The sequence below is a fragment of the Phaseolus vulgaris genome, chromosome 3, assembly GCF_051622355.1.
Source record: "Phaseolus vulgaris cultivar YP4 chromosome 3, ASM5162235v1, whole genome shotgun sequence".
NCBI lineage: Eukaryota > Viridiplantae > Streptophyta > Magnoliopsida > Fabales > Fabaceae > Phaseolus > Phaseolus vulgaris.
This window is the reverse complement of record NC_143500.1, coordinates 49,441,925-49,468,383: the sequence shown is the minus strand read 5'-3', so window position 1 is coordinate 49,468,383 and position 26,459 is coordinate 49,441,925. Positions and strand designations below refer to the sequence as shown.

General features: G+C 30.6%; 3 protein-coding genes and 2 long non-coding RNA genes across 9 annotated transcripts; 3 read left to right on the top strand and 2 right to left on the bottom strand.

Moving 5' to 3' along the window:
- The first annotated feature begins 3,733 nt into the window (after positions 1–3,733).
- LOC137808299 (uncharacterized) lies at positions 3,734–7,000 on the top strand. 3 transcript variants are annotated; one of them, XR_016519255.1, is made up of 5 exons: positions 4,203–4,962; positions 5,289–5,362; positions 5,686–6,031; positions 6,286–6,367; positions 6,602–7,000. XR_016519255.1 is itself a non-coding variant. In XM_068609330.2 (4 exons), exons 1-4 carry the CDS (start codon positions 4,338–4,340, stop codon positions 6,800–6,802), a joined length of 1,254 nt encoding a protein of 417 aa, XP_068465431.2. In that variant the 5' UTR covers positions 3,734–4,337; the 3' UTR covers positions 6,803–7,000. The 3 variants fall into 3 exon arrangements, 2 of the variants coding, with proteins under 2 accessions (XP_068465431.2, XP_090155826.1); XM_068609330.2 differs by lacking the exon at positions 5,289–5,362 and having other exon boundaries at positions 3,734–4,962; XM_090299700.1 differs by lacking the exons at positions 6,286–6,367; positions 6,602–7,000 and having other exon boundaries at positions 5,289–5,367; positions 5,686–5,818.
- A 2,410-nt stretch (positions 7,001–9,410) lies between these two features.
- LOC150028896 (uncharacterized) lies at positions 9,411–10,384 on the top strand. Of its 2 annotated transcripts, XR_016519254.1 has the most exons (4): positions 9,411–9,549; positions 9,639–9,677; positions 9,867–9,881; positions 10,322–10,384. It is a non-coding gene; the product is annotated as an uncharacterized LOC150028896 (long non-coding RNA). The 2 variants fall into 2 exon arrangements; XR_016519253.1 differs by lacking the exons at positions 9,867–9,881; positions 10,322–10,384 and having other exon boundaries at positions 9,639–9,743.
- A 283-nt stretch (positions 10,385–10,667) lies between these two features.
- On the top strand, positions 10,668–11,307 carry LOC137808298 (uncharacterized). The gene is made up of 2 exons (XR_011080692.2): positions 10,668–10,803; positions 10,960–11,307. It is a non-coding gene; the product is annotated as an uncharacterized LOC137808298 (long non-coding RNA).
- A 1,671-nt stretch (positions 11,308–12,978) lies between these two features.
- LOC137805966 (triacylglycerol lipase OBL1) lies at positions 12,979–17,992 on the bottom strand. The gene is made up of 5 exons (XM_068605841.2): positions 17,653–17,992; positions 16,828–17,024; positions 14,517–14,550; positions 13,402–14,027; positions 12,979–13,273 (listed from the first exon to the last, which is right to left on the bottom strand). The coding sequence occupies exons 1-5, from the start codon at positions 17,936–17,938 to the stop codon at positions 13,025–13,027; spliced, it is 1,392 nt and encodes a 463-aa protein (XP_068461942.1). The 5' UTR covers positions 17,939–17,992; the 3' UTR covers positions 12,979–13,024.
- A 3,572-nt stretch (positions 17,993–21,564) lies between these two features.
- Positions 21,565–26,257, bottom strand: LOC137808297 (triacylglycerol lipase OBL1). 2 transcript variants are annotated; one of them, XM_068609329.2, is made up of 5 exons: positions 25,875–26,257; positions 24,074–24,264; positions 23,827–23,860; positions 22,099–22,715; positions 21,565–22,000 (listed from the first exon to the last, which is right to left on the bottom strand). In XM_068609329.2, the coding sequence occupies exons 1-5, from the start codon at positions 26,194–26,196 to the stop codon at positions 21,743–21,745; spliced, it is 1,422 nt and encodes a 473-aa protein (XP_068465430.1). In that variant the 5' UTR covers positions 26,197–26,257; the 3' UTR covers positions 21,565–21,742. The 2 variants fall into 2 exon arrangements, with proteins under 2 accessions (XP_068465430.1, XP_090155824.1); XM_090299698.1 differs by having other exon boundaries at positions 24,074–24,267; positions 25,875–26,237.
- Positions 26,258–26,459: the final 202 nt, after the last annotated feature.

The window sequence follows — 26,459 nt, the reverse complement described above, 5'->3', positions numbered from 1 at the left end:
TAATTTTTATTATATTTTAACATTTATTAAACTTAAATTGATGCATTATACAATAAATTAAAAAATCTCTTAATTTAATTTCCATTATTATATACACTGAATTCTAATAAATATGAGAAAATGCATTAGAGATTCCCCTTAACTAGAGATAAGTAAATCTAGTATGTAATTGGTGCAAACCTCACCTTATGCGTTTGTTTTATAAGATTGAATTAGACTTAAAGTTCACTACTTAATATGGTGTCGAGTCATTTTGATTTTATCCTAGTGAGAGTTTGTTGAACTTATCATGCCACCTATTACCGGACCGCTATTAGACCACCCATAAATATATAGTCTTATGCACGAGTTTGATATTTCGACATGAACAAAATATGTTAGAGATCTCATATTTCTTAAAATAAAAACATTTCATATCATATAAGTGGATAATAAGAAAGAATGATGTCATCATTGTCTATATAATACTTCGACTACTTATTTATAAACTAGTTGAATACATAAATCCTTTGATAGATTAGTTGATTAATTTTTTTATAATTCTTATATTCTCCAATCTCAAGTGATAAACTATTTTATTTTTAAAATTATCTTCTTATAATTTTTATATTCTCCAATCTCAATTGATAAATTATTATTTTTTTCTCTGAAAAGATAGAACCATAGCTCCAGATAGAAAAAAGTATTATTCTAGTTATCTCGGGATCTTATGATTGAGTATAATATATCATTATCATATCATTATGGTTGAGTATAACAGTAAAAGAAAAATTGGTTGTTTTCTCTTATTCTGATTGGTGTTTGGAACCTCTCTGTTGTATGAGGTATTTGAAAGACTGATTACTTGTTTTATTTAACTAACGTTTTTGTTTCCCGTCCTGGTAGTCGTGGTGTGGTTTTGTGCAGGTCTCTTTGGTAAATCCTATCTGGCAAGGTTGGATTGATGTTATGCCTTATATTGGTTTGTTGTGCTTGACACTTGGGTATGGTATTTCAACCTGTTGCCAAAGACTTTGTTGTAGTTGTTAGATATTTTTAGTTGTTGGATGTATGTCCTTGATTGAGGGTGTGACATATTTGGTTGGGTGAGGTAAATGTATTTGTAGGTCTCTGTATCCTGTCTGGAATTTTATCTTTGACCTGTAGTGCATTGTCTGTCGGATTCCCAGTTGACAGGGTACTAGGAAACTTGGTTCTGGGGTTTTGTATAAGGGTTGAGACACGAAGTGTCTCGTTTTATTCTATTTATTCTTTGCTGATAAAAAAAAATCATTATCAATTCATATGTTGAATTATACAAGTGAAGCTTTTGGATAGCTGAAGTTAATTTTATTATAATAAATTATTGCATACGTATGTATATTATGTCTTTTATTTTAAGCCAATGGTTTTTCTATTCTTTACAGGAGATTCTCAGCTATAAAGTTGTTCACCTAGATAATTTTAAAATAAAAAGTCTTGTAACTGTTACATTAATTATGTTTATGCTATTAAATATGTTTATTTTTATTTATATGGTGAGACAATTTAGGATAACTTAACCGAACTCCCAAGCACCAATGTTAGTCTAGGTTGTTATTTTCAAAGTAGTATAAGTTCAATCATTGACAGGTTAAAGGATGGGTTGGATTGATTTGTCTTTTAAACTAAAGGAAACGAGGCTTCTAGAAAGCAAAAAGAGAGGAAATGAAAGCATGAAAAAGAAAAACTCAAATGCATTTATAAACAAAGACACTTGGAGGCACAAGAAGCACCCCACGAAGTAATGATTGAAGAAATAAAATGAATGTGATAAACAAGGTATCTCAAAGCAATAATTACTATACATGTGGCTGAAAGCAACCACAAGTGTGAGGTGAAATATTGCACATTTCATCCATTATTGTCACCAATGACTTTTCCAATATTCTAAGGACGCGGCAATGTATCTCTTTAGAAATATGATATCAGATTCTCTTAATTAATAATCCTTCTGATATGTTAATGTTAACCCTTCTTCGAATTTCCTCATACTTGACTACACCTAGGTTGAGAGCCACCATGTCACGTGGGCTAGCCATCCATGGTTTGACAAAAAAAGGGGTGAAGCTATAATAGAGATTGTCATGATTGTGACTCATTTAACATTAGATGATGCTAAGTTCTTGATACTGTACTACAATTTTGCTTTCGAGATCTTAGATTGTGCAAAGATTTTAATAGTGATATATACTTGAATTACATTCTAGATGGACATGTTTTTTTTATAAACTTTTAGATATGTTTTATCCTCATTTGAGGCTGTATAAACAAATTGAGACTTGAAAAAGTACATAAATTTCAACACCTAATAATATACCCAACTTTAAGTGTTCTTGTAGGTCTCAACTAATTAGATTTGTATTGAATGATTTTGATATTCATTATCATTTGAGCAATATGCATATTCCTTTCCCTGTTCCTTCATCACAACAACACCACCCATTTCCTTGATCTACATCACTCCAACCTCAACAACATGACATCCATTCATATCCAAGATCTAGAAAATATAAGGTTCTTCTTCATCTCGAAAGTAATGCTCACATGCTTTTCTCCTTGAACAAAACCCTCATCTTAATTTTTCATGGGTTAAAATTATTCTTCTCGTTCAAATTTTCGTTCTTGCAAACCTTTTATCACGAGCAATGTAAAAAAGTTGAATAGACTCCGATGTAAGTTTAGTATACACTAGATACTAAAATGAAACCAAAAAACATTAAAAAAAATTGTGGAAAACAAATTGTTGAATTAAACAAAATAAAATGAAAGAACAAAAACCAAACATATAACAAAAATAAAGATAGAAAACACATAATCATTTAGAAAATCAAAATGAAAATCTAAAGTGATTTTTTTTCGTGAAGGTCTATTTGTACCGGTTGTATGGCTTATTTTAAAAACTTTCAATCCAAGGGAATTGGTATCCGGGTTAAATATACGTGTTTAAGAATTTTGACGAAATCAATTTTAAAATAGTAAATATTAAATTTATTACATTAATAACAATAAAAAAAAAGTTCTGCGCGTGCACAACTCTCATCTCATAAAATGATTTTATGATGTTTGTTCCTCTGTAAGTTTGGTTGGAATGTATCTAGATACAGTTTCTCTACTCTTGATGAAATATGGTCTTTGATCCCCTATTTTCCTTATCTCGTTCACCTTTTTCAAGGATTTGGTATGAGTCTTTGGGATTCTCAAATCAAACAAAGACATTGGGATAAAGAATCTCAAATAATAACATAATATTTTGTGATATCAAATAATAATATAATATTTTTTATTTTTACGTTATTTTTTATGTAATAAAGAAAAAACGCATATAAATTCAAATTCTCGAACAGTAATATATGGATCAGATTAGGGTCACATCTCAAAAGGATAGAATTTTAAATTAGACTCAAATTCGTATTTTAAGATAGTAATAGAAATGATTATAGACGTGTTTGAAACCAAACACATTAGAGGTGATAACGTGTATATTTCCTTCTTATGAATTTTGTAATTAGCAGCTCAGAAATGTCACCGCTACTGTAATTAAAATTGAAAGCAAATAGGGTTTCATGGTGTGAAAAATAAAACATGTGAGAGGCTGCGGTCCACTGCATGTGAGTGGCATTTGGAGTATAGAGACGACACGACAAGTGCAAGGATGGGTTTCTTGGAAGTCTACAAAATGTTTCATAGATGATGTCCACGTCTTGCTCCCTCTAACGCCACCTTCCTCACTTATTATTCCATCTTCAATGAATGGTTCTTTTCCTATGAAAAATAGTTACTTCGCTGGGGTTGGACCAACGTGACATGTCTCCTCTCACAATATGTAACATGTCCACATTCCGGTAATGTCGATGCCTTCGCAAAACGTTGCTTATAATCCATTAAACATCAGTCTCATCACTACACAAACTAAGACCGGTAATTAACTACTACCATGCTTAGCAACAAATCAAATTAGTTAGTACCTACCTACTCTTGATTTTCTGGTTTCAACTTTGTTGTGACATATTACAATGTGTTTCACAATTTGTACAACTTGTTACCTGTTATTACCCTCTTCTTTGGTGTAACAAAACAAAGTGGTTGAGTGATGAGCATGACTGGTCAAAATCTAACGTTGTTTCTTTTTGGGTACAACGAATCTGATCAGATTTAAGTACACCGCGATTTCAACCTCACGATTAAAGTAGAATGTAGAAAGAGGGTTAACATAGATGATGGGTCAAAACATGCTCAGCTTTCCATTTTTGTAGTGGGATTTTCTGTTCTTGCATCTCTCTCGATCGGCAAGATAATTAACTGTCTCACTGAGTGTCATGAAGAAGAGTTCTTCATCTTCTTTCCAGAACTTGGGTTCTTTCCCAAGTCCAGGGGCACCATATTATAGAGAGAGAAGCGTTGGGAGCCAAAAGGGGTGGAGTTCAGAGAGAGTTTCAAAGGCTCCAAGCAGCAGCAACTGCATCAGTAGAAGGCACACTATGGCAGGGTTGATAACACCTTTCAGTGGTGGAAGAACAATGCCCTCTAAATGGGATGAGGCTGAGAGGTGGATTTGTAGTCCAGTTTCAGCCTATGCTGAGAGCAGAAGTTCACATGCTCAACTTCAGCGCAGACCAAAATCAATAAGTGGCCCAATTGTGCCTCCTGAAGTAGCTGCTTTATACTCAAATTACTCACCTGTGGTTCCACTGCGCCAAGGGTTGGTTGTGAGAAACTTGGTAGTGGGTTCCCCCTTCTCAACTGGGGTGTTGGCACCAGTTGCTGTTTCTGTTCACCACTATGATGCACATGATACCACTGTTTTTGGTTATGACATGCACAATAGGATCCAGTTTTCTAGTCCTGTGCTCAACGAGAATGGTGTGGTGCTTTCTTCATTGTCCACTGCACCCACCACATGTTCTGAACTACCATGTGACCAATCATCTCCTATCTCTCAAGGTAAATACATTATGGTGCTCTGACATGCCATTCTCACTATAATTACATGAGACTGTTTGTCATCCTTGGAAATTTTAGAGTTTTGGTATTTGTTTGATAGTTTATTGATATATAATAATAAGAGATGGGGTTTCTCACCATTAATACTAAAAGCTTTGAATTTTCTAAGGTAGAATTTCACTAATGCATTGCATATTCCATACTTATAATATGCTTTATCAATGTATTAATTGATCAGTTAGAGGAGAAACTTTTTCTGACACGTGATGGCTACTGTTTATGCCTAGTTTTTACGGGATAATTAATGCACACTGTGTTGTATGCAGATCACACTGCCCAACAAGACAAATTCATTCATAAACGAAATATACAATTTTTCAAAGAACATGCAGATCACCCGGTGAGGTGGTCACCACACCTTTTACAACATGATTCTTTTAATTGCAGTAACTAGGGCTTTAAATCTTTCGTAAGACATCGAGCTACTCCTGGGTTTCGAATGTTTAGGTGAACTGTGAAACTAGTTTTCAGTTTGAAGTTTAGCCGTGTTTGAAATACTTATTTCTTAGAAGATGTTTAACGTTCGTATAAAAGTCCTTTCTGGTGAGCTTAGCATGGGTTACCAACATACTTGTTGGATTCTAGCACATAATTTATATACTAGTACTTGTTGAAATAGGAGAATCTACTTGTTTAAAACGATTCTATTGTTTTAATTTACAGATGAGAAACATGATGAAACGATGAATGAGGAAAATGTGGCCTCTAATTTCTCAAGATGTGACAAAGGTACCCAAATGAGCCCTGCAGAGACAGAGAACGATGCACATTCATCTCCTATGTCTTCTGCTGCCACTTCAGTTGTGGATCAACAAAAACGCCATTCTCCTAAATTAGAGGTCAGAGATGTGCAAGTTGACAGTCAAGCTACTATTATCAGATGGTCCAAGAGGCATGCAACCAAATTGGCCAAAAAAGACATACTGCACAACAAAGACTCAAGAGAGACTAGTGCACAAGCCCCAGCTTCATGTTGGGAAATTGACGAGTCAAACATAGAACCTTCCAAGTATCTTGCTTATCTACTGAAAACCATATATTTTAAAACTCATTACATTAGTACCTTTGGTTCCTTGGCTAAAGGGTAGCAGCTGAACAATTTCTGGATATAGAATCAGTTTGGAGGCTGCAAATAATGCTTTTCAGTTCCTTAAGTCATCTTCTGACATGATCTTTGAATCTCTTCAATATTCAGAGAGCAAAGTCCATATGATGCTATTGTTTTACTTGTGCATTTATCCATAAATTTCTGCTTTGGCGCAGGTTAAAGAGAGAAGAAGCCAAAATCATTGCATGGGAGAATTTGCAGAAAGCAAAGGCTGAAACTTCTATACGGAAACTTGAGGTTTTTTCTGTTTATCTCAATTAGTAAATGGTAGTTTCTTATACCATGTTTGTATGGAGTCCAACACCAATTCGTATTCATGTTATCATTGGTGAAAAGCAAGATATTGAATTCATTGAAGAAGGTTGCTATACTTCGTATATACTATATAGTAGAGCCGAGAAAATATTTGTAGAAGGTGTAGTATATATAGTACAACAAATTTATCTCTTCTGACCATGACATTTGTCACAGATGAAATTAGAAAAGAAGAGATCAACATCAATGGATAAGATTCTAAGCAAGCTGAGAAAAGCACAGTTGAAAGCTGAAAATATGAGAAGCACAATGCCTGTACAACAGAGCCAAGAGGTTTCCAAGTGCAGAGTATTTTCCTTCTCCAAATATGCACCGATATGGTCTCCAAGTAGCTGTTTCGGCACTAATGCTCAGTGATCGATCCCATCTAAAATCCCAAGTCATAAAGGTTTTGACCAGTTTTCAAAACAATATATTTTACATTGACTTTATGAGAATTTGATGTAATTGAATCTGCATCTGTTAGAAAGCCTTACACCATTATTTGGACCTAGGGACGTATGTATTCTGTGTAAATAAAAAGCACAGTCATCGCCACCAACTTTCTTTTTCTCACTCACGCCCGGCAAAATTATCATACGATTCAGAATTACATAGGCAAGTTCATATCTACATAACCTTTTGTTAGGCTTTAGTAACTCTCAGATAAATTTAAAAGTTTGGTTAGAGATAATCACCATATCTAAGATATTGATTTATTGCTCTCGGGATTTACTTCTTAAAAGCATTTTGAGTAACTTCTTGTATAGACAAGTTAACCCGAATCCTAAATAATATGAGACTTTGAAGGTATCAGAATATGATTCTTGTGATATATTTTTCATATTCAACTCACTTATCATTTCATACAAATACAAATTAAATTGAACATTTCATATGACATAAATGAAACTTCCGAAACAGCTAAAATTTAAAGAAAATTAGTTTTATACACAAGTCAAAAGCACTAATTTTAAAAAAAATTATAATAAAGAACTTCTATAAGTTAGTTTATCCATACACAAATTTTAGTTTCTAGAAAAGTTAATTTTAATTTTTCTTTTCTATAAATGATTTTTTAAGTATCTAAACGACACTTTAAACAAAACACGGATTATACAAATTTTATTACACGATTACATGATACATTATCATTTGATGCAAAAGATATCTAATTTTGAAATGTGAGAAATATATGAATCAACAATTTTAAGCGGGCCTAGATTCTTGACATGATATCCAAGTTTTTTTATACCTGATGCATTTTAGTTATAAAAGCATTAATGTGTCACACTCTCTCACACCATAAAAGTTTAGGCTACCGTTCATCTTCCTAGTCTTTTAAATGGTATAAGAGTGTCATTTATCTTTAAGGATTTGCCAAAGAGAAAATCAAAGTTAAAGAGAAAACTTATTAAAAATATTTAAACACAAATTTCTATAAATAAAAAGTAAGAACTTAATATACCTCCATTACTAGCAGCTAAAAGGAGGAATCAAGATAAATAAGTGACAAAGGAAGACATTGCCATTATTGAAGTAGCACCTCAAGCACCACGTGATTACGCAATTATAAAAGACTATAATCTTGAGAGTGAAAAACACGCATGAGACAAGTTGAATGAGAAGTTTCAATATTGTAAGAGAAAAAAAAATTGGAGGTTTGCATTTGGAAGAGTTTGAAGCAGATGAAAATGAAACATTTTTTTTTTGTTGAAGATTTTTGTTCTAGCCAACTTAAGGTCGGTCGGAATCTAGATGAGCTTCTGGTGGTGGTGTTCCTTTAAGTGATTCAACATTTGCGAAACGAGAGAGGCTCCTCCTACGATGACACTCTGACGCTCAAGTCAGTAAGAGCATAAACATAATGAGTATAATATGAAATAGGAGTTGAAAATACTTCTTGTGTTGTTTATTAGAAGATGATTAAATCAGATATTAGATAATCCTCTTTTTTGTAGAGTATAATCAAGCATATATAGACTGAACTGTAACCTCTCTACCTTTAGTAATGATTATGTTTTAATTGAGTCATTAAGGATGATTAAGTCTAATTGATTGAGATCCCTTAACTTACGTTATCTCATAATGTTAGATACTCAGATCAAGAAACGACCCCTAAATGACCAAACATCGGGTCAGGCCATCACCTAACAATTTTATTAAGAAACTTTTAAAGATAGTTACATAAAGGAAATTGCATAGTGACGAACAAAGTGATTGCTTCTGCAGAATCTTGGTGACTGCTAAAGAGATTTAAATAAGTTATGGGAAAAGGTAATTTGGTACGTAAGATAAAATGAAAAGTGTTGAAAAAAAAAAAAAAGTAAAACAGCAAGAAAAGAGTTGGAAATAAGTTTTACTAAAAAAATAATATCAGTGATGGAAGAAATGCCTCAAAAAATATTCTCACAACTCATTGAAATAAAAGATTAAATATATTTTTCTTTCACAAATTATGACCCAAATAATTTTCACAAAGTGCGACATACATTGATTACCTCACAAAATGATGGATTAATAGGTATTGTATATTTTGTCATAAAATAAATAAATTTTAAATTTATCAAAATATTTATTTGAATTTTTTTGTTATTTATTTGTTTTATACATGTCAAATATATATTTTTTATTTAATTATGAAATATTATTTAAACTTATTATTTTCATCATATTGCTTTCCAATCAAATATTAAATGTGAAGATCTAATAAAGACAAACAAAATTCTAGTTATAAGGTGAAAAGACGTGAACAACAAAACATAAACCAAAAACACAAGAAGCAAAACATCACATGCACCAATTCTAAGAAAAAAACACAAACTTGAAGTGTGAATGAATCCATAAATCCCCAAACAATCCAAGAATGTCTTCGTTCCAATAATCCGTAGAGGTGTCTGAGAACTCTAAATCCCCAAATCACTGAACGAATCCCCATTTCCATCCAACCTTCCGCGCAAGCACTGTAATTGATTGTCCGTGAGAGCTTTGAAATGACCGCCAAAAACGCCGAGAAGCAGATCTCGTCGGAGCCGCACTGGGCCTTCTGTTACACTATGCTCCACAAGGTTTCTAGAAGCTTCGCCCTCGTCATTCAGCAACTCGGTACCGACCTTCGGAACGCGGTTAGTTCCTTTCGATTCCCCCCCTCATTTTCCGCTTTCAATTCCGCTTTTTCTCAACTAACCTCATTTTATTGTTTTGTTTTTTATAGCTTCTGATGATGAATGAAGGTTAATACTATCGATTTTGGGTTAGTGTTTTCCAAATGCATGTTTTGATTAAATAATTTATTTTCTAAAAAAGGGTGAATATTTAGCTCCAGCGGCTGTTTTTTATTTGGACATCATGAATGGTTACTATAATATGATTACGTATTGATGATCTTTACTTCCCTACATCATCAATTTGGCTTCCAACACTACACAGGGGTTTTATAAAGATTGATGCCAAGAAGGTTAGCCTTAATGGTCTTTCTTTATCGTCTCTTGTTCTTTATCTTTCTTTTTTACATTGTACCTACCAAATCATGATTGAATAGGTTGTTCAATGCATGCTACCATATCATATTGCTCTTAATCTCATTTTAAGTTTGCTCCTTGGTAACACTAACAACTTCAAGCCTTCAGGTTAGGTTGTTTGCTGACAGTTAAGATGCATTTCCCCTTTGATAACACCTGTTCTCTTACCTTCCTTTGAAAGTACAGATGCATAATGTGTCAAAAACCATAATATCTATCAATATGAAGAGTTGTTATTGATATAAGATATGAAACCTGACCTGTCAAAACACTTAATTTATCTCAGTTTGCTGCACTAAATTAGTTAAGAAATATATTTGGCCTAGTAAACGTGAAGTACAAGCCATTTCAGTTAATTTTACGGAGACTTGCACAGGTTGCTTTAGAGGGTGAGTTAGAGATGGCAGACAACAAAGCAACCTTCCTTCAAAATCTGTGTGATGAACTTTATGATGTAAAACTTTTGAGGTTTATTGGAAGTTTATCATATTTGAAGGCTTGGATTATTAAACATGTCACGATCTGTCAGTTTATATTTATGTGCAATTCTTAAATCTTATGCTTGTTAACTTGTAATGTAATATTCAATTTTGTTTCTGCTTTCTCAGTTGTTGAGATGGTGAACTTTTAGCATTTGTTAACTTTTTTATATTATATTTACTTATTTTAAACACAATCTAATGATAGTTTATTATTATTAAGAAATTTATCGGCAAAAGCTTCAGAAATGTGCTGTTGATGGGAAAGCTTATTGATGAGGATGTTTCTGCTTTATTGAGGTTGCTGGTAAAGCTCTGCATACCTCAACCAATTGTGGAAGCAGCTTAGTCCTACATCTGTGGCAGTTTGTTTGAAAAGGTAGGTGTCAACTTCGTGAAATTACAGATTTCCTGCTATGAAGAAGTGTGATTCATTCATGTTTTGTGACGAACTAATACTATGTTGTAATCTTGTATTGGTGTTGTCCACACTCCAGAGCAGTTGACGTGTTAATAAGAATGGTTTGTTTTGTAGGAGGCATAGAAGGGTTTCATTCAGGCAGGGTATTCATGTTTTCGAATGTAGCTTCTCTGTGCCAATTCCATGTTACTTTCTATTTAAATATTGGTAGCATGAGAAGTTTCAACTGTTACATTTTAATGTAGCAATAATTTTGGTAATGCTTTTATTTACTGGTAGCATGGAGACCAAGACCATGAATCTATCGCCCCAACATTTTTTTTATCTTACTTACATAAAGGATACACTGTTGTAGTGTCTAAACATGATAGGATTTATCTAGAGTTTATAAAATGTGTATCAATTGGAATTTGGAATTGTTATTATGAACTTCTTGAAATCTATTGGGCATTGTCTTTTAAATTTGTATACCTGTATCTACTTGCTATTAAATCTATTTGTTGGTTGATTGTCCTATATCAAATTTTTAGAAGTTTAGAACACTTGACTGATATTGATATGTAAAGGAATGGGGTTGCTCTTTTTATTTTGCTTTATCTTCAGATGTTTCAATAATATAGGATATGATGCTGATATCCAGAAATCAGTAAGAAAAACAACACATGGCCTGCGACTCACTAGGGAGATTGTTGTGTCTAATGCAAGCAAGGCAGTGAGTATCGGTTATTAAGAAAATGAACACTCTTTTATAAAGATTTGAGTAGGCTTAAAGATGATCTTCCTGAAAGGCATAGGAACATATTTGGCATAGAATTTGAGTCCCTAACAATCTGCTGGTTATTGCTTCCATTTCTTTGAACGATACATGTTTAGCTTCAAGTTATTCTATAGAGTAATTCTTCCATTCTTACATGTATATGTATATATTTATATATATGTATGTATATGTATTTAAATTTCAATCTCTTTAATAATTTTTATGTTATGTTTTCCTGCAGTAGATAATAATTGTGTGTTTGAAGCAAATGTTGAAGGTGTTTTGAGAGGAACCATGAAGGGGAAATAATTTTTTTGCAGACTGTAATTAAATGTTGTTGGTGTTAATATGTGAGTCAATTCAAATTAAAACAAGATATTTCAGCTACAGTTTTATACAGTATTTCAATTTTGATTTTTTAGACATGATAGGATATATGACCCAACGAATACATTGTATGTTCCTGCAATCCCACATTAATAAGTGATTTTTTTAGTTGTTTACTGCTGCATCACTAACTTTATCTCACCGTTTCTTTTTCGTGTCTGCCATTTCTAGTCACATGCAATCTTTCAGAATTCTATGTCCACTATAAGCTTTAAGTTAAATATATTAAAACTAAATTTAAAATTATAACCTTTTACAATTCACGGTATAACATAATATTAATTTAAAATTATTGAAACTAAATTTAGAAATAAATATAAAATATGAAAGATTAAGCAAACAATTATGGAAGTAAAATATATTTTAAAACAATTTTTTATTATTTAGAGACCAATAAGGTTGTATTTTTGGATATTTATATATTTAGTCCCTAAATGAGTTTTTATATATTTAATGCCAAATTGGTTTGGATGAAAGTGATTGTTAAATTAGTTTCTATATAATTAGTTATTAAATTAATTTTTATAAAATTAGTTTTTATATTTTTAATTACTAAATTTTTATTTAATAATAATTAAATTGGTTTCTGAATCAGTATCAAATTTTTAACTATTTACTATTATTAAATTTTAAATTTAATTTTATTATTTTAGAAATTAATAAACTAGTTTCTAAAACCATTTTTTTATAATATATTATGTGGACTACCGTTAGAGTTGATGTCTGTTGTATATATCATATTAGATTGAATTGATGTAGTATATATATTGATTCCAATAACAATAGTTCAAAATATAAATTATATAGTAAGTAATTCTAGAAGTAAGTGAATAAGTGTTAATTTATTTACAAAATTATTAGTGTATTTATTTTTACATATGTTTATCAATTAATCATTTTGACAAAGTATTAAGTGTATTGATTATATATGGGAGCATGTTAAAAAAATGATTCCATTACTAGATAGAAGAAAAAGATAATTATACAAATTAATCATGAGTCTAATCTTCACAGTTGAGTTGATGAAGCAATTAATCAATCCAAATGTAAGGGAATCCCCAGGCGAGTAATATTAACGTAATCCTGAGGACAATGAGCTGGTATTCCTGCAGGAAGTACTAAGCCCAAAACCCTAACAAATCTTAGAAGCCATCCTTCTTCATACTCATCTCCATATTTATACACGATAGTGAAGCTCCTTACAAGTTCCCAGAAAGCATTAACCTTCTTCTCTATCATACCCTTCCACGAGAAGTAGTTTTTATTAGGCTCCTCTTCCATTTTCTACATTAATTGTACACAACAAATCATTTTTTCTACTCGCCAACTATTAACTTATATATATTTAATATAAAATATCTCTTTCCACAAAAATACAAGTTCATCACAATCATCTATATATATGTATGTACCTTGCCGTTATAGCTCCTGTCAAAATACAGACATGATCCAAAGTGCTCGAATTTCAGGATACCATCATCGAAGGGCAACCTAGGAACAATATCGTTGCAGTAAACAAACCTGAAATACTTAATGCTATAATGTTTCAAGTTTTTATCCATGTAACTTGCAAATGTTTTATTTCCAACTCTAGGTTGTCCAAATGTATACACCCCTTCAAGTCTTTCCAAGAGAAATGTCTCGTCGTGCAGCATAAGCATTGCGGGAAACAGAATTGCAAGAGCTCCACCAAGACTATGGCCTGTCAAACTAAACTTTGCTTTCTCATTTCCATTCAGATGCTTCTTTAGTAAATCCCTTATGAAGTAATAGGCACGTGGACGGTTCTCGTCGGTTTCTATTTTCTTAGGCCATATCAACTCTTCTTTCTTCAAGTCTAGTGGTAACCCTAGGGCTTTCATGAAACCAGCGTGAATTCTTCCTACACCAGGAATTTCTAACCATGAGATATCCACATCAGTGGACCATGCATCAGCATCAAAGAGTTCTGTTCCTCTGAAAGCCACCATGTACGTATGGTGCTCTTCACGTTTGTCTAACATGATAAAAGCCTGAGTTGTAGCTTTTTCTTGATAATCTGCAAAATTTCGAGCACAACCAAATTATTAATCTTTCAGAAGCTGACAAACACGTTATGTTTTAAATTATTTGAAAATAAAAAATTGGAAACAAATATTAAATAAGAAATGATAATTATCAAAATTTGTAATTTTTAATAAATTTTAGACAATTGTATTAGTTGTCACTTTGTCCAACTCAACTTTACAAAATCTACCCATGCATCACACACATAACCGATAACAAATTCGATATCTGATAACAAATTGTATAGTTTGATTTTCCAAGGATGAATTATTTTAAGAAAATGCTTTATGTTTACTTTTTTTCTGTTTTCAATAAAGTTTGTATAAAGTTAATGGAAAATATTTGTATTCTTTTATATTGCTACCTTTTCTATAAAAAAATGAAATTAAAAGACAAAATGAAAAGTACACTCTGTAATTAAAAATAAAAGTGAACAAAAAAACATTTTCTTAAACCAAATCCCCTCTATATAAATTATTACCATTCCAGTAGTCACGATATTCAACCAGCTCCATCTACGTGAGAGCAAAAAAATAGCATGAGTGTAAGATTGAGATACTCTAATTCAATTAGCTTAACCTTTCTGGTAATTTAAAGAATGTAAAAAAAAGTATCAATACTTAGAAGCTGAGAATTTTTATTTGTTACTTACGCATCCTAAAATTCTTCTGCAGTTTCTTGAGGTAAATAACTTGTAAAAGATTAGTCTGATGATTTAATTTTTTCCTATCCTTCTAAAGCTTCGTTATTAACAATCCTTTGAAAACTAATTAATGAGTGAACTTGGAAACTTTTGGAAATAACAATTTAACTAAACAGAGCATCGTAAGTGGTGTGAGGATCCTATTATTGTGAAGAAGGAGGTGAAAACATTCTTTGGAAAAAGGTTAAGTGAAAAGTCGTGTCTTGATATCAAATTGGGAAATGTAGAGTTTAGTACAATATCGGAAGAGAACAATAGGATGTTGATGAACAACTTTACTGAATTGGAAGTCAAAGAAACAGTGTGGAATTATGATGGTCAAAAGAGATCAAGCCTTGATGATTTAACTTTACTTTTATTAAAAAGTTTTGGAAGACTATCAAAGTAGATAATATGAAAGCGGTCAATGATTTCCAAAGCAATGGGAAACTATAACGGGGATGTAATGCTTCCTTAAACCAAAAGGGAGACACCCGGACAAAGTTTAGATGAGTTTATGCCAATATTCTTGGTAGTGAGTGTTTATATGATTATATCAAAAACCTTATCAATTAGGTTGAAAATAATTTTACCTTGAGTCATTGACCTGTCTCAATCAATATTTATTCATGATTGAATGATGATAGAATGATGTTAGATAGTGTGCTGGCAGTAAATGAAATAATAGATGGATAGTAAGGTGTAATTTTCTTTATTATATGATGGAAAAATTAGGGTTTCATATTAAGTGGATCACTTGGATAGAAGGATGTTTGACATTATCATCAATATCTATTTTTGTAAATGGAAGTTCAACCTAAGAGTTCAAACCCTCGTTAGGAATTAAAAATGGGATTGTCTAGCACCATTCATATTTTCTAATAGTTGCAAAAGAATTATCAGAGCTAGTAAGACATATAATTTCAAAAATATATGTTAGAAAGGATAAAGGTAGGAATATGTTAAGATTAATTTGTTGCAATTTATCGATGACATATTATTTTCTGTGTACGACAAAATTAGATAATGTTTTTGTTATAAAAAACATAATGAGATGCTTTGATCTTACATCATGGTATAGTAGATTAACTTTCATAAAAGTAAGCTGGGTGGAGAGACATATTTTAGATTAATTTTCAAAAGTACACAATTGCAGGATCATGACTATACCATTCATATATTTAGATTTACTAATAGGGGGAATCCAAGGAGGCTTAGCTTTTGGAATGTGGTACTAAATAAAATTAGGAAGAGAATGTCAAGACGGAAAGGAAGATAACTATCCTTTGCAAGGAAGAATTTGTATAATAAAGTCTGTAATCACAACACCCTCTTATATGAGTCATTCTTTCAAATGTCATGTTGGGTAGGGAAAAAATTAGGAAAAATGGAGAGATTTTCTTTGAAGTTATGGTAGAAAAATAGTGTAGGTTAAGTGGGAAAATGTTTGCAAACCAAAAAATCAGGGTGGATTAGGTGTGAAAGACCTAGAGAAGTTTAATATAATTCTCCTAACAAAGTGGAAATGGAGGCTAGAAAAAAAAAAGGCAAGAAATGTGAAAGAATGTTCTATAGTCTAAATATGATAACTATAGAAATTTAAAGGACTCATATGGAGTGAGACATGACTCATGCTAGTGGAGAGACTTGAGAAATGCATTTGAAAATTAATTGGTTTGATTATCACATTTCATAGGATAGGGTTGAAATTAGATTTTGGAAGGATAAATATATAGAAGAATAATGATTAATATGCAAATTTCCAAGACTGTATGCAAATTTAATCTGTAAGACACCTACATTAAGGAAAATGGGTAGATGAAATGAGAATGGTTGAGAGTGGAACCCAAAAAATGGAAGAGTGATTGGTTTGAAAGGGAAATGATACAAATATCACAATTATTGCAAGAATTGGCTTTGAGAGTGCATCTGGAAAAAAGATGATGAAATACAAACATGTATATAATTTATCTATCAAAAAAAACGAAATAAAGGTTAAATTCTATTTTATTCAATTTTCCATTTCATTTAGTCCCTTTCCATGCATTCAAACGCACACTAACTAAAATGTTTATGACAAAAGAAACATGAAATGTAATTTTATATATACCTTCCAGTGATCAACCACAACATCGTGAACGAAAGCTTTATTCTCGTACGATACTTTAGAAGCCATCATAGACAAAACAGCATTGTACCTATCGGGGTCTTCAATTTTGATGCTATTCTCTAACAACTCTAGTCGCTTGTCCAAATGACCAATTATTGACACATAATTTTTACAATCTTTATTCACTAGCTCCTTACCTGTACGTAAAAGTGGATCAAATACACAAAGTATAAACTTTATTAGTCCCATTCAAATTTAAATGCTTATTTTACTAATAATTTGAGAAGTTATAATTACCATAAACTCTTAATTATGTTTTAAGTTCTTTAAAGTTGGAGCGAATTCAATATTAGTTTCCCAAATGTAAAAAAAAAAACTTTAAATTTAAAAATTATATGTAGTTTTAATCCCTCAAATTAATTAATTGTTTAAAGACTACTTACTTTTAAAAATATATCATTTTAGTTTCTTTAATTTAGTAATTAAAGATTGAAAACATATTTTTCAAATTTAAAGACTTAAATGATTTTTTAAATATAAGAAATAATAATTACTTTAAATTTTAGACACTAAAAATATACTTAAAACTAAAAAAAATATTTTATCAACAGTGTCTGATACTTTTTTTTTTTCAAGGTACAGAAATAGTTAAAATTGAGTCTTTCTTGAACTAAAGTTTTTCCATTAATCTCAATAGTACTCATACTTCTAACAACATCATGAAGAATTCAACTATATATATACCAAATGTGTTAGATTTTGGTGGTACTGTTCCATAGAAAATCAAAACATAAAGTTCAGCACACAAGGAGGATGATAACAGACCTCGGATAGAGTTGAATAGCAGCATGAGGAGATTGTTGTGGAGAGAAGCCTGTGGGTTCAGAAGAGCCTCAATGATATCTCCAATACATTTTAAGATATTAGCCATGGAGTGCAGTAGCTTTTGTGCTAAGAGCGATGAAAATATACGCCATTTTGGGTAGAACCTTGGCTCCACAATGAACTCAACACAGTGCGCAAACATCTTTTGCTGCAAATATCTCACAAACAAGACCAGACAGAGTTGAAAGAAACTCATGCATTTGGTACAGGAAAAAGGACCACTCATGACTAACGAGAGAATAACAAGAAGGGAGAAGAAAAGAGAATTTTCTGATGCCTTTGATTGTCTCAAGACTTCAACGTTCCCCACGTTTATTTATGTACAAGACCAAGATGAACAAACAAAAAGGAACAAACTAATAAATAAACAAAATAAGGATGAGTGATCAAGCTATTTCATTACACCAACAACCAAAATTCATTTGTTAAAGTGTCCATATTAGAGGAACATTCTCCTTCTTAATTGGTCTCTATCAACATCAATAGTCTTATTTCTTATACTTCTTTTTCCTTTCCTCTCTCCTTTTATCAAACAAAAAATAAAATACAAATCTTCCAAGACATATTATTGGTTGAAAAAATATTCTTTGACAACATCCTTTTTATCTAAATCCATTTCAACAATGATTATTTATAATAAAATATTATATTATAATAATAAAAATAACCATAAACTAATAATTTATAAAATTATAATTTTGAGTATAAGAAAAAAATAAAAGTGTCAAAATAGCAAATTGAGAGAAATTGCCACTTTAACCTCTGAGGATATTTCAATCTATTAGTCTCTTATAAAACGAAATGATAATGTGGAGAAAAAGATAAGTGACGTAATATTTTTTAATCAATAAAAATAATTTTTGAGTTCATAATAAAAGTTTCATTGATAATTTATCTTAATAAAATATTTTCAACCTTTTAGAGTCCTGTATGATATTTGACAACTCATCATGTGTTCGTCGTAGTGGTTAACTAGATTCTTGTAACTTGGAGAAGGAAAGCATAAAAATACTTATTTTTTTAGTAAATTTGTAATGCCAACCATCGAAAAAATACCTCTTTTTTTTAGTAAATTTGTAATGCCAACCATCGGATTGAGTGTCGTAATTGATTTAGAATCTTGATAGATTTATGAGATTATCTTCCAACAACGAAAAAGGAAAAGAACGATCTTTGACGTATCTAATACGCTACTAATGAACATGTAACATGGTTTACTAGATAACCAAATCTTTTAAATATGCAAATTATTTGGTTAGGAAAAGTCTCAATTACTATATGTAATTAATTTTAGTTTTATAATAAAATATTTTCTATTACATATATGGTTTAATTACCTTTTTCGTCCCTATATTTATAGCCAATAGTCAATTTGGTACCGTGGTTTTTAAAAAATTCAATTTGGTCCCTAAGTTTTTTAAAATGTATTCAAAATGGTCATTTCTGTTAAATATCACCAAATGGCGTTAAGTGGTGCTTATGTGGCAAACACGTGTAAGTTACGTGGATGGTGCAAACAGATTAGGATCATGAACAATTAAAAACTTTGATTTGGACAACACAGCAAGAAAATTCAGAGCAAGCAGAGGCCAATCTCATCAAAGACTAAATAAATGAAGGAAAACTGTGATGTTATAATAATATAAAGGTAAAGTAGGTAAAAGGTAAAGGATATGTAATATATTAGAACATAAAACACAAGCAGATTTTCTTCACTAATGAATCCATAAGAGCTACCACAGTTTGGTCCTATAATAATTGTTTTTCAAAATACATATGTTTAGAAATGAGTGAGTTCACCATGGGGACGCAACTCACCATCGTAACTCACGATCGCACCACAAAATTGAATGAGGGGAGCACACCTCCGAATGGAATCGAAGCAGGGAAGCGCACCACAGAATCCAACCAAGGGAGCAATCCTAGTATCAGAAACCCTAAATCAGAAATTTGAAATCCCCAATTTGAATAACCTAAACCCTAATTCAGTATTCACCAAAGTAATGTAAGCACAATCCACGTAACTTACACGTGTCTGCCACATAAGCACGTTTGGTGATATTTAACTGAAAGGACCATTTTGAATACATTTTAAAAAACTTAGGGACCAAATTGAATTTTTTAAAAACCACTGTACCAAATTGACTATTGGCTATAAATATAGGGACGAAAAAGGTAATTAAATCTACATATATTATATTGTTTAATGTAATAATTGTTTTGATAAAGGTATTTATTATAATTTATGATTTATTATAAAGTAGTTAGTAGATAAAATTTTGATAATTAATGCTAGATACCAATTTATAAATTAATTTATAAATTTTTGTTAATAATAGAAACTAATTAAAATATTAATTAGTTCATTAAGTAAGTAGTATATAACTTAATTAGTATATGAATGAATTATTTTTGGATAAAAATTGATATATTTCACTTCTTAATTTATATATATAATATAGACATAAAAATGTGACTCAAATGAGATTTTTAATAATTATTAATATTTTACAATGTAAATAGAATTATTTTAAAAAAATTACATATTTTCTTTAATATAAATTATAATGTTAATTAGCAAGTTGTTTATTGTAAATATTAATTTTCGACACACGTAGAGCACTAATTCAACTATATTGAATATAGTTAATGATGATATGACGTGATAGTTTTTAATGAGTGAATTCTAGATTTTTATGAAATCATTTCTTTGTTTTAGTTGAAGATTTGAGTTTCGCTCAGGTTTAAGTTTTCCTCAACTAGTTTTTATTTTTCTGATTGGTGTCTCACCCCTTTGATTTGCCTGTATTCTCTTTAGTGGGATGTCGAAGAAAGTTTTTATCAGGTTTTGTCAGGTTATATTAGGAGCTGCTTTATTTCTTAAATGTTTGAAATGTGTTATGCAGTTAGGTTGCTCATACCTTTTTGTATAAGGGTTGAATCACAAGGATTGAATCACCCCAAAGGTGATTCTTGTGTATATATATTCTTGATTGCTGATAAATAAAAAAAAAATCTAACTCTTCATTTCAGTGTTGTACATATTCAAACTCTGAACTTATGTTAATAGGGATAAATCTAACTTATTGCAGTTTTGTCTTAAAATTTAGGAAAATATTTCTTTAATATTCAAAAATTAAAATACATATACTTTAACAAACCATTATAATAATATAATAATATTTTAAATTAAAGAAATAAAAAATAAATTAAAATATTGATATGTGAAGTGTGTGTATTTTATTGTGAATGGTGGTAACATATGAGATCCTAAAATTTAATGGCCTTTGACATCTTAGAAACTAAATAATTGGTAGTTAAGACATTGGTTGTTAATTAAATACTAATTTAAAAACTATTTTAAAATAATATAAACTTATTTAGAAACAAATGTCTTTTTAGTTTCTAAGATGGTCTCTAATTTAGTTACTATTGCAACTAATTTTTTTATCTCTAAAAATTGGTTTTTATTTTATGATTTTTTTGTAGTGTAATTATATTTTTTTGTCAGAGGAGGGAGGCTTATGTTTTTCTCATGAAGGTTAAAATATTTCTAAAATATTTTGTTTATTTATTTTATTCTTTTTCAATAAAAAATATTTTACTTTAAGAATACTTAAATTTTATACTGATATTTATTATAATATATGAATTGATTTAACCTCCTCATAAAACTAATCTAAAAATTCCACCTCATTTTTACACTGAACACATAAATTTAATCAGAACAAATATTTTGACACTCCAAAAAGATACTTAACAACCAACTTTTATAATATAATAATATATATTAAAATTTTAAATTAAAAAATAAACGAATGGGTTTATTCTAAGAATGTCGAATGAATGTAATTTGTGTGTCAAAATCGCCACTCAAATTTAAAAAGCTTAGCTTTCTTATGCTAAACAAATATAATAATAGAATTTCACAATTAAAAGAATGTCTTGTAAGTTAAAGTAATCCTAGACTGAAACTTTTTGTTTGGATTTGAAGTTGGAATTATAAAGCATGAATGCACTTCGTGGTCATTTATGACTCTACTTTGAAGTGCTTTTCAATGGTTCCTAAAAGAGTGGAATTAATGTAATCTTGGGGACCATGAGCAGGTAGACCAGGTATTATTATCCCTATAGTCCTGAAAGCAAACAGAAACCATCCTTCTCTGTAGTAAGGTCCACTTTGGTAGACAATAACGAAGCTCCTTACCAGCTCTAAGATTGCGTTCAACATCATGGGTATCACGCACCACGGTGAGAAGTAATTCTTATTCGGTTCCTCTTCAACAACCTGCATTCAAATATAAATATAACAACACTCTCAACATATGCCTACAAATTAAAAAAAAAAAAAAAACTAATAAACTTCTGAATATTTTACTAAGTTACCTGAAGTTCATAGCGCCTGTTAAAGAAAAGACATGTCCCAAAGTGCTTGAACATCATTTCCTGGTCATCGTAGGGCAACCTCGGAACAAGGTCGTTGCAGTAAACAAACCTACAATACCTGACAGAATGTTCCTTTAATTTTCGTTTCATATACTTTGCATACACTCCATCTCCAACCCTTGGTTGCCCAAAGGTGTAGATCCCTTCCAGCCTCTCCAACAACAACGTCTCCTCGTGCAAACACAAGATCGTCCCAAACAGTATTGAGAGTGCTCCTCCCAAACTGTGCCCTGTCACTATGAACTTTGCCTTTTCGTTTTCGCTCAAAGCTTTTCTTAGAATGTCCCTGATGAGGTAGTAGGCTAAGGGTGGAACACTCTCGTCTCGTTCTCCAATTTCCTTTGTCCACCCAACGCTCTTCTGTAGCCCTAAGGCTTTCATAAACCCACCATGAATTCTCCCAACGCCGGGAATCCCATACCAGGAGATATCAAGATCAGTGCACCATGCATCAGCATCGAAGGGTTCCGTTCCTCTGAAGGCTACAACATATGTGTCTTGATCTTCATGCTTATCCAAAGCAATCAAGACTTGAGTTGTGGTCTTTCCTTGATAATCTGCCAGTACAACTCAAAAAAATTAGTTTATTGTATAATAACGTAATAATTTTTGGAAAACTACACTTACTTACCCTGGACGGACTCATTATGTTTCAATTGTAGTTATTTGTGGGATTTGAAACTATAAAAAATAAGCGCATTTTTAAAGGGAAAGTGATAGTGAAAAATTTTCATTGGTTTAACTAAAAGTTTGCTTATGGATTATAACTAAATTTACTTCTAATTGTTTCTTTTTATTGGTGTTTTAATCCGGTTACTTGTTTGTTTTTTGTTTTATCAGCAATAAAGCAATATATACAAGGGAATCACTTCTGGATGATCTAACCTATTTACATAAACAAAGATAACCTAGTAAAAATCATCATAACCTAATCTCAAAACGCCTTCCAGATAAATGCTCAAAAACTATCTTTGTCATAAAACAAACACCAGCACAATTGAAGAGAATAAAGACAAACTAAAGGATCAATACACCAGTTAAAAAAATTAAAATTGTTTGTTTGATTGTTTGTTTTTTTATCAAAAGTCTTTATTAATTTTGAGTAGGTTGATTTAGGTTGATTTTGTGGTGTATTTTTTTTCTATTCTTTTTTATTTTGAGTTGACAAATTTTATTAAACTTATAAGGTCTTTATTTTAAAAAAAAAGTTGTTTTATAAAAAGGTCTCCTCAATGATTCATATTTATTTATTTTTATTAATAAAATAAAATACTTATCCTCCTAATATATTTCGCTTGCCAATGATATTTTCCAATTATTATCTCTAATTATTATCTCTAAGTTAACTGTTAAAAAAAATTAAATTGACATTTTAAAACTTTTCAACAATATTTCATTGTATATCCCCTAAGAATAATATAGAAAACATTATAAACCTTAAAAAGATGAAAATTGTGTACAGTTGAAAAACTGAACAATTTATTCAACGTTGTTAAACTAATTCTCAGAGACTTATTCAATTAAAAACAACCATCCGCGTAATTTCAAAAGTCACCATATCAAATTTGAATAATAAAAAACGTGTGCTAGGTAGTCTGTCTTTTTCTCAATTTTGGAACTATGCTAGCATTTAATTTGAAAGTTTAGGATATGGTTTTCAGTTCTTACCATTCATGCAGTTGTAAAATCCGACAAATTCCATCTGTTAAATTCCAATCAGAAAACAAATAGAATTAGATATACATTAAAATGAACTTGTGGATAAAAGGATCATCAAAACACAACAATTAACGTCAATTTTGTTTAGTTGATTTATGTAACTAAACAAAGGATTGTTTTTTTCATTCAAAAACTATTTATTGCATAAGAAAATTAAACTTAAAATAATGACATTAACATACTAATTATTTAATACCTTCCAATTATCTTCCACAGTAGTTTTAAGGAAAGCTTGGTTCTCATAGGATGCTTTAGAAGCCATCATAGAAAGTGCAGGATAGTACTTATAACCTTCACGCGCGACGGCATCCAGCTTTACTCGCACATCCAAATTTCCAATTACAGACAAATATTTTTCTGATTTAGGATCGGGCAAGACCAATGCACCTACTTATATAAATACATTCTTTTATGTTAGGCAGAACATAATATTATATATATACTGTTAAATGACGTAATCATATTTCCATCAGCCAAAAAAATCTCATGAAACTTAAACACTTTATAAATAAAGTTTATTTAACACTTTAATACTAAAACTAATTATTTTTTAACCATTTTATAATAAAATATTATATTAAAATAAAATAATAATTTATTTAAATATCAAGTGCACGAAATTGATGTCTAAAATATTATTGTCCGTATTATATCTCTCATAACACCTGATCGCCTTTTCTTAATTTTTTCCCGCTACACCATGGAGTAGCTAACCTCCTTTTTTCTGACATTCTCATAAAACTTCCAATTTGAAGAAATAATACTAGAATAGAAAGAGAATACTTTATCCAAATAAAAGAGAAAGAGTATGGTTTATTTGGTTTTTCATAAATAATTGTAGTATCAATCTTTTATATTTTATTTATAAAGAGTAAATATATTTTTCGTCTTAGTGTAAAATTAATTTTTGTTCCTAATTTAAATTTTAGATTTTTAAGTAAATATTTGTATAAAAGAAATTATTGAAAATAGTCTATTTAATATTTTCTATTATATACAAACAAATTTTTAACTATATTAAAATATTATAACAAATTCAACATGTTAGTTTATATTGAATATACGTTTATTACGTAACAAAATTTTGACAAATGTATAAAGTTTTAAAGTTTAAACTACGAATAAAAATTATTTTTAAAAAATATATATACTTAACCTTAATTTTTAAATATATGTTCATTAAATAATGAAAATTACTAAAGTTGTTGGAGCAGACAATTTAGACGAGGTCCAATTTAACAATGAATACAAAGAACCTGAAATAAAAACTAAACCGGGCTCCTAAAAACTAAACTTGAAACATGGAGTCTGATTAAGCTTTTGCCTAATGGATTTGACGGGTCAAAAACTCCTAATAAAAAAACCTTTAAAATATAGACATATTTAGCTTGACCTTATTATCATTTTTTATTTTATTTTTAATAGATTTACATATATATAAACTAGGATTGACTCGCACGTTGACCCAGAATAGTGCAAAGCTGGTGAGCCACTAGATTCTAACATTTTAATGGAAATTCAGCTGGGTCTTATTATTCACTTTGGCTTTGTTTGCTTTTTTGTATCTCTTAAAAGCGATACATCTCAATAATCGAGGGTCAAGTCAAGTGTTAATTTGTTTCTAAAAAGAAAGCAATGGTTATACCAACACGAAATATACTATGAAAATCTCGTCAGTGTAGGGATTTAAGTTTTTCTTATCTTGGTTGTCTGGCTTGTTACTTTAGATATTGTTTTAAGATGTGATAGCTTTTTTTTTAGTGTTTTGGTTTTTTCTATTAGATGTTGGCACTTGTGGGTAAAATCTCGTCGAAAATACTACTTCGTATTTAAATTTTTAGTATTTGATTTCAGGTAAAAAATCAATTGAGTTCATTATTCCTTTTAAGCCGAAATAATTTAGTTGAATTCTTGTTTATAAAAAAAATGTTTACAGGTAAGAATTTTTTTACCAATTCTATAACATGTTAAGAGAGAAGTTAGGAATAGGGACAAACCTCTGATAAAGTTAGGAACAAGCCAGAATACACCACCATTGAGGGCAATGAGGTTGATCAAAAGTTCAACGCAAGCTCCAAATAGTGACAATGGCTTAGCCATAAGCTGCAAAAGCTTCTGAGCCAAAATAGAAATAAATATGAGCCATCGATGACCCAAAGTTTCGTTCAAATCATCGTCTGCATGGCTTTCCACAAACTTCCTTTGCGATATGTTTCTGAAAATTAAGACACGGAGAAGATCAAAGTAACCTGCTTCTTCGGGCTTCAATAACATGTAACTGTCCGCAAAGCCCTTGTTACAGTTGCAATTGGTTTCCATGGCGTAGGAAGTAACAAGGAGCAATAATTTAAGGATAGAGTTTTTCTATTAGCTGTGTTCCTTCCTCACAAACTCTTTCTTATTTATATAGAACCATAATAGCCAAAGGAACTTTCCCAGTAAAATAAATAAATAAATAATTAATAATGTAGTAGTTGACACGAATAATGGTTCTTCGAAAATAAAGTTTGAATATATCGCATCACGTTTTTGTTACTGCAATATTATAAAATCTAAAAGTCCTACTTAAAAATCTTAATTAA

Excerpts from the sequence above, each read along its gene's own strand:
- LOC137808299 (XM_068609330.2), top strand. The coding sequence starts at position 4,338 with ATGAAGAAGAGTTCTTCATCTTCTTTCCAGAACTTGGGTTCTTTCCCA. Across the intron at positions 4,963-5,685 it reads ATCATCTCCTATCTCTCAAG|ATGAGAAACATGATGAAACG; the intron begins GTAAATACATTA and ends TTTAATTTACAG. Across the intron at positions 6,368-6,601 it reads CTTCTATACGGAAACTTGAG|ATGAAATTAGAAAAGAAGAG; the intron begins GTTTTTTCTGTT and ends CATTTGTCACAG.
- LOC137808297 (XM_090299698.1), bottom strand. The coding sequence starts at position 26,196 with ATGGAAACCAATTGCAACTGTAACAAGGGCTTTGCGGACAGTTACATG. Across the intron at positions 23,861-24,073 it reads CTGTGGAAGATAATTGGAAG|ATGGAATTTGTCGGATTTTA; the intron begins GTATTAAATAAT and ends GGAATTTAACAG. Across the intron at positions 22,716-23,826 it reads ATTTTACAACTGCATGAATG|ATTATCAAGGAAAGACCACA; the intron begins GTAAGAACTGAA and ends TTGTACTGGCAG.
- LOC137805966 (XM_068605841.2), bottom strand. The coding sequence starts at position 17,938 with ATGAGTGGTCCTTTTTCCTGTACCAAATGCATGAGTTTCTTTCAACTC. Across the intron at positions 17,025-17,652 it reads GCTATTCAACTCTATCCGAG|GTAAGGAGCTAGTGAATAAA; the intron begins GTCTGTTATCAT and ends TTTTACGTACAG. Across the intron at positions 14,551-16,827 it reads TTGTGGTTGATCACTGGAAG|ATGGAGCTGGTTGAATATCG; the intron begins GTATATATAAAA and ends GCTCTCACGTAG.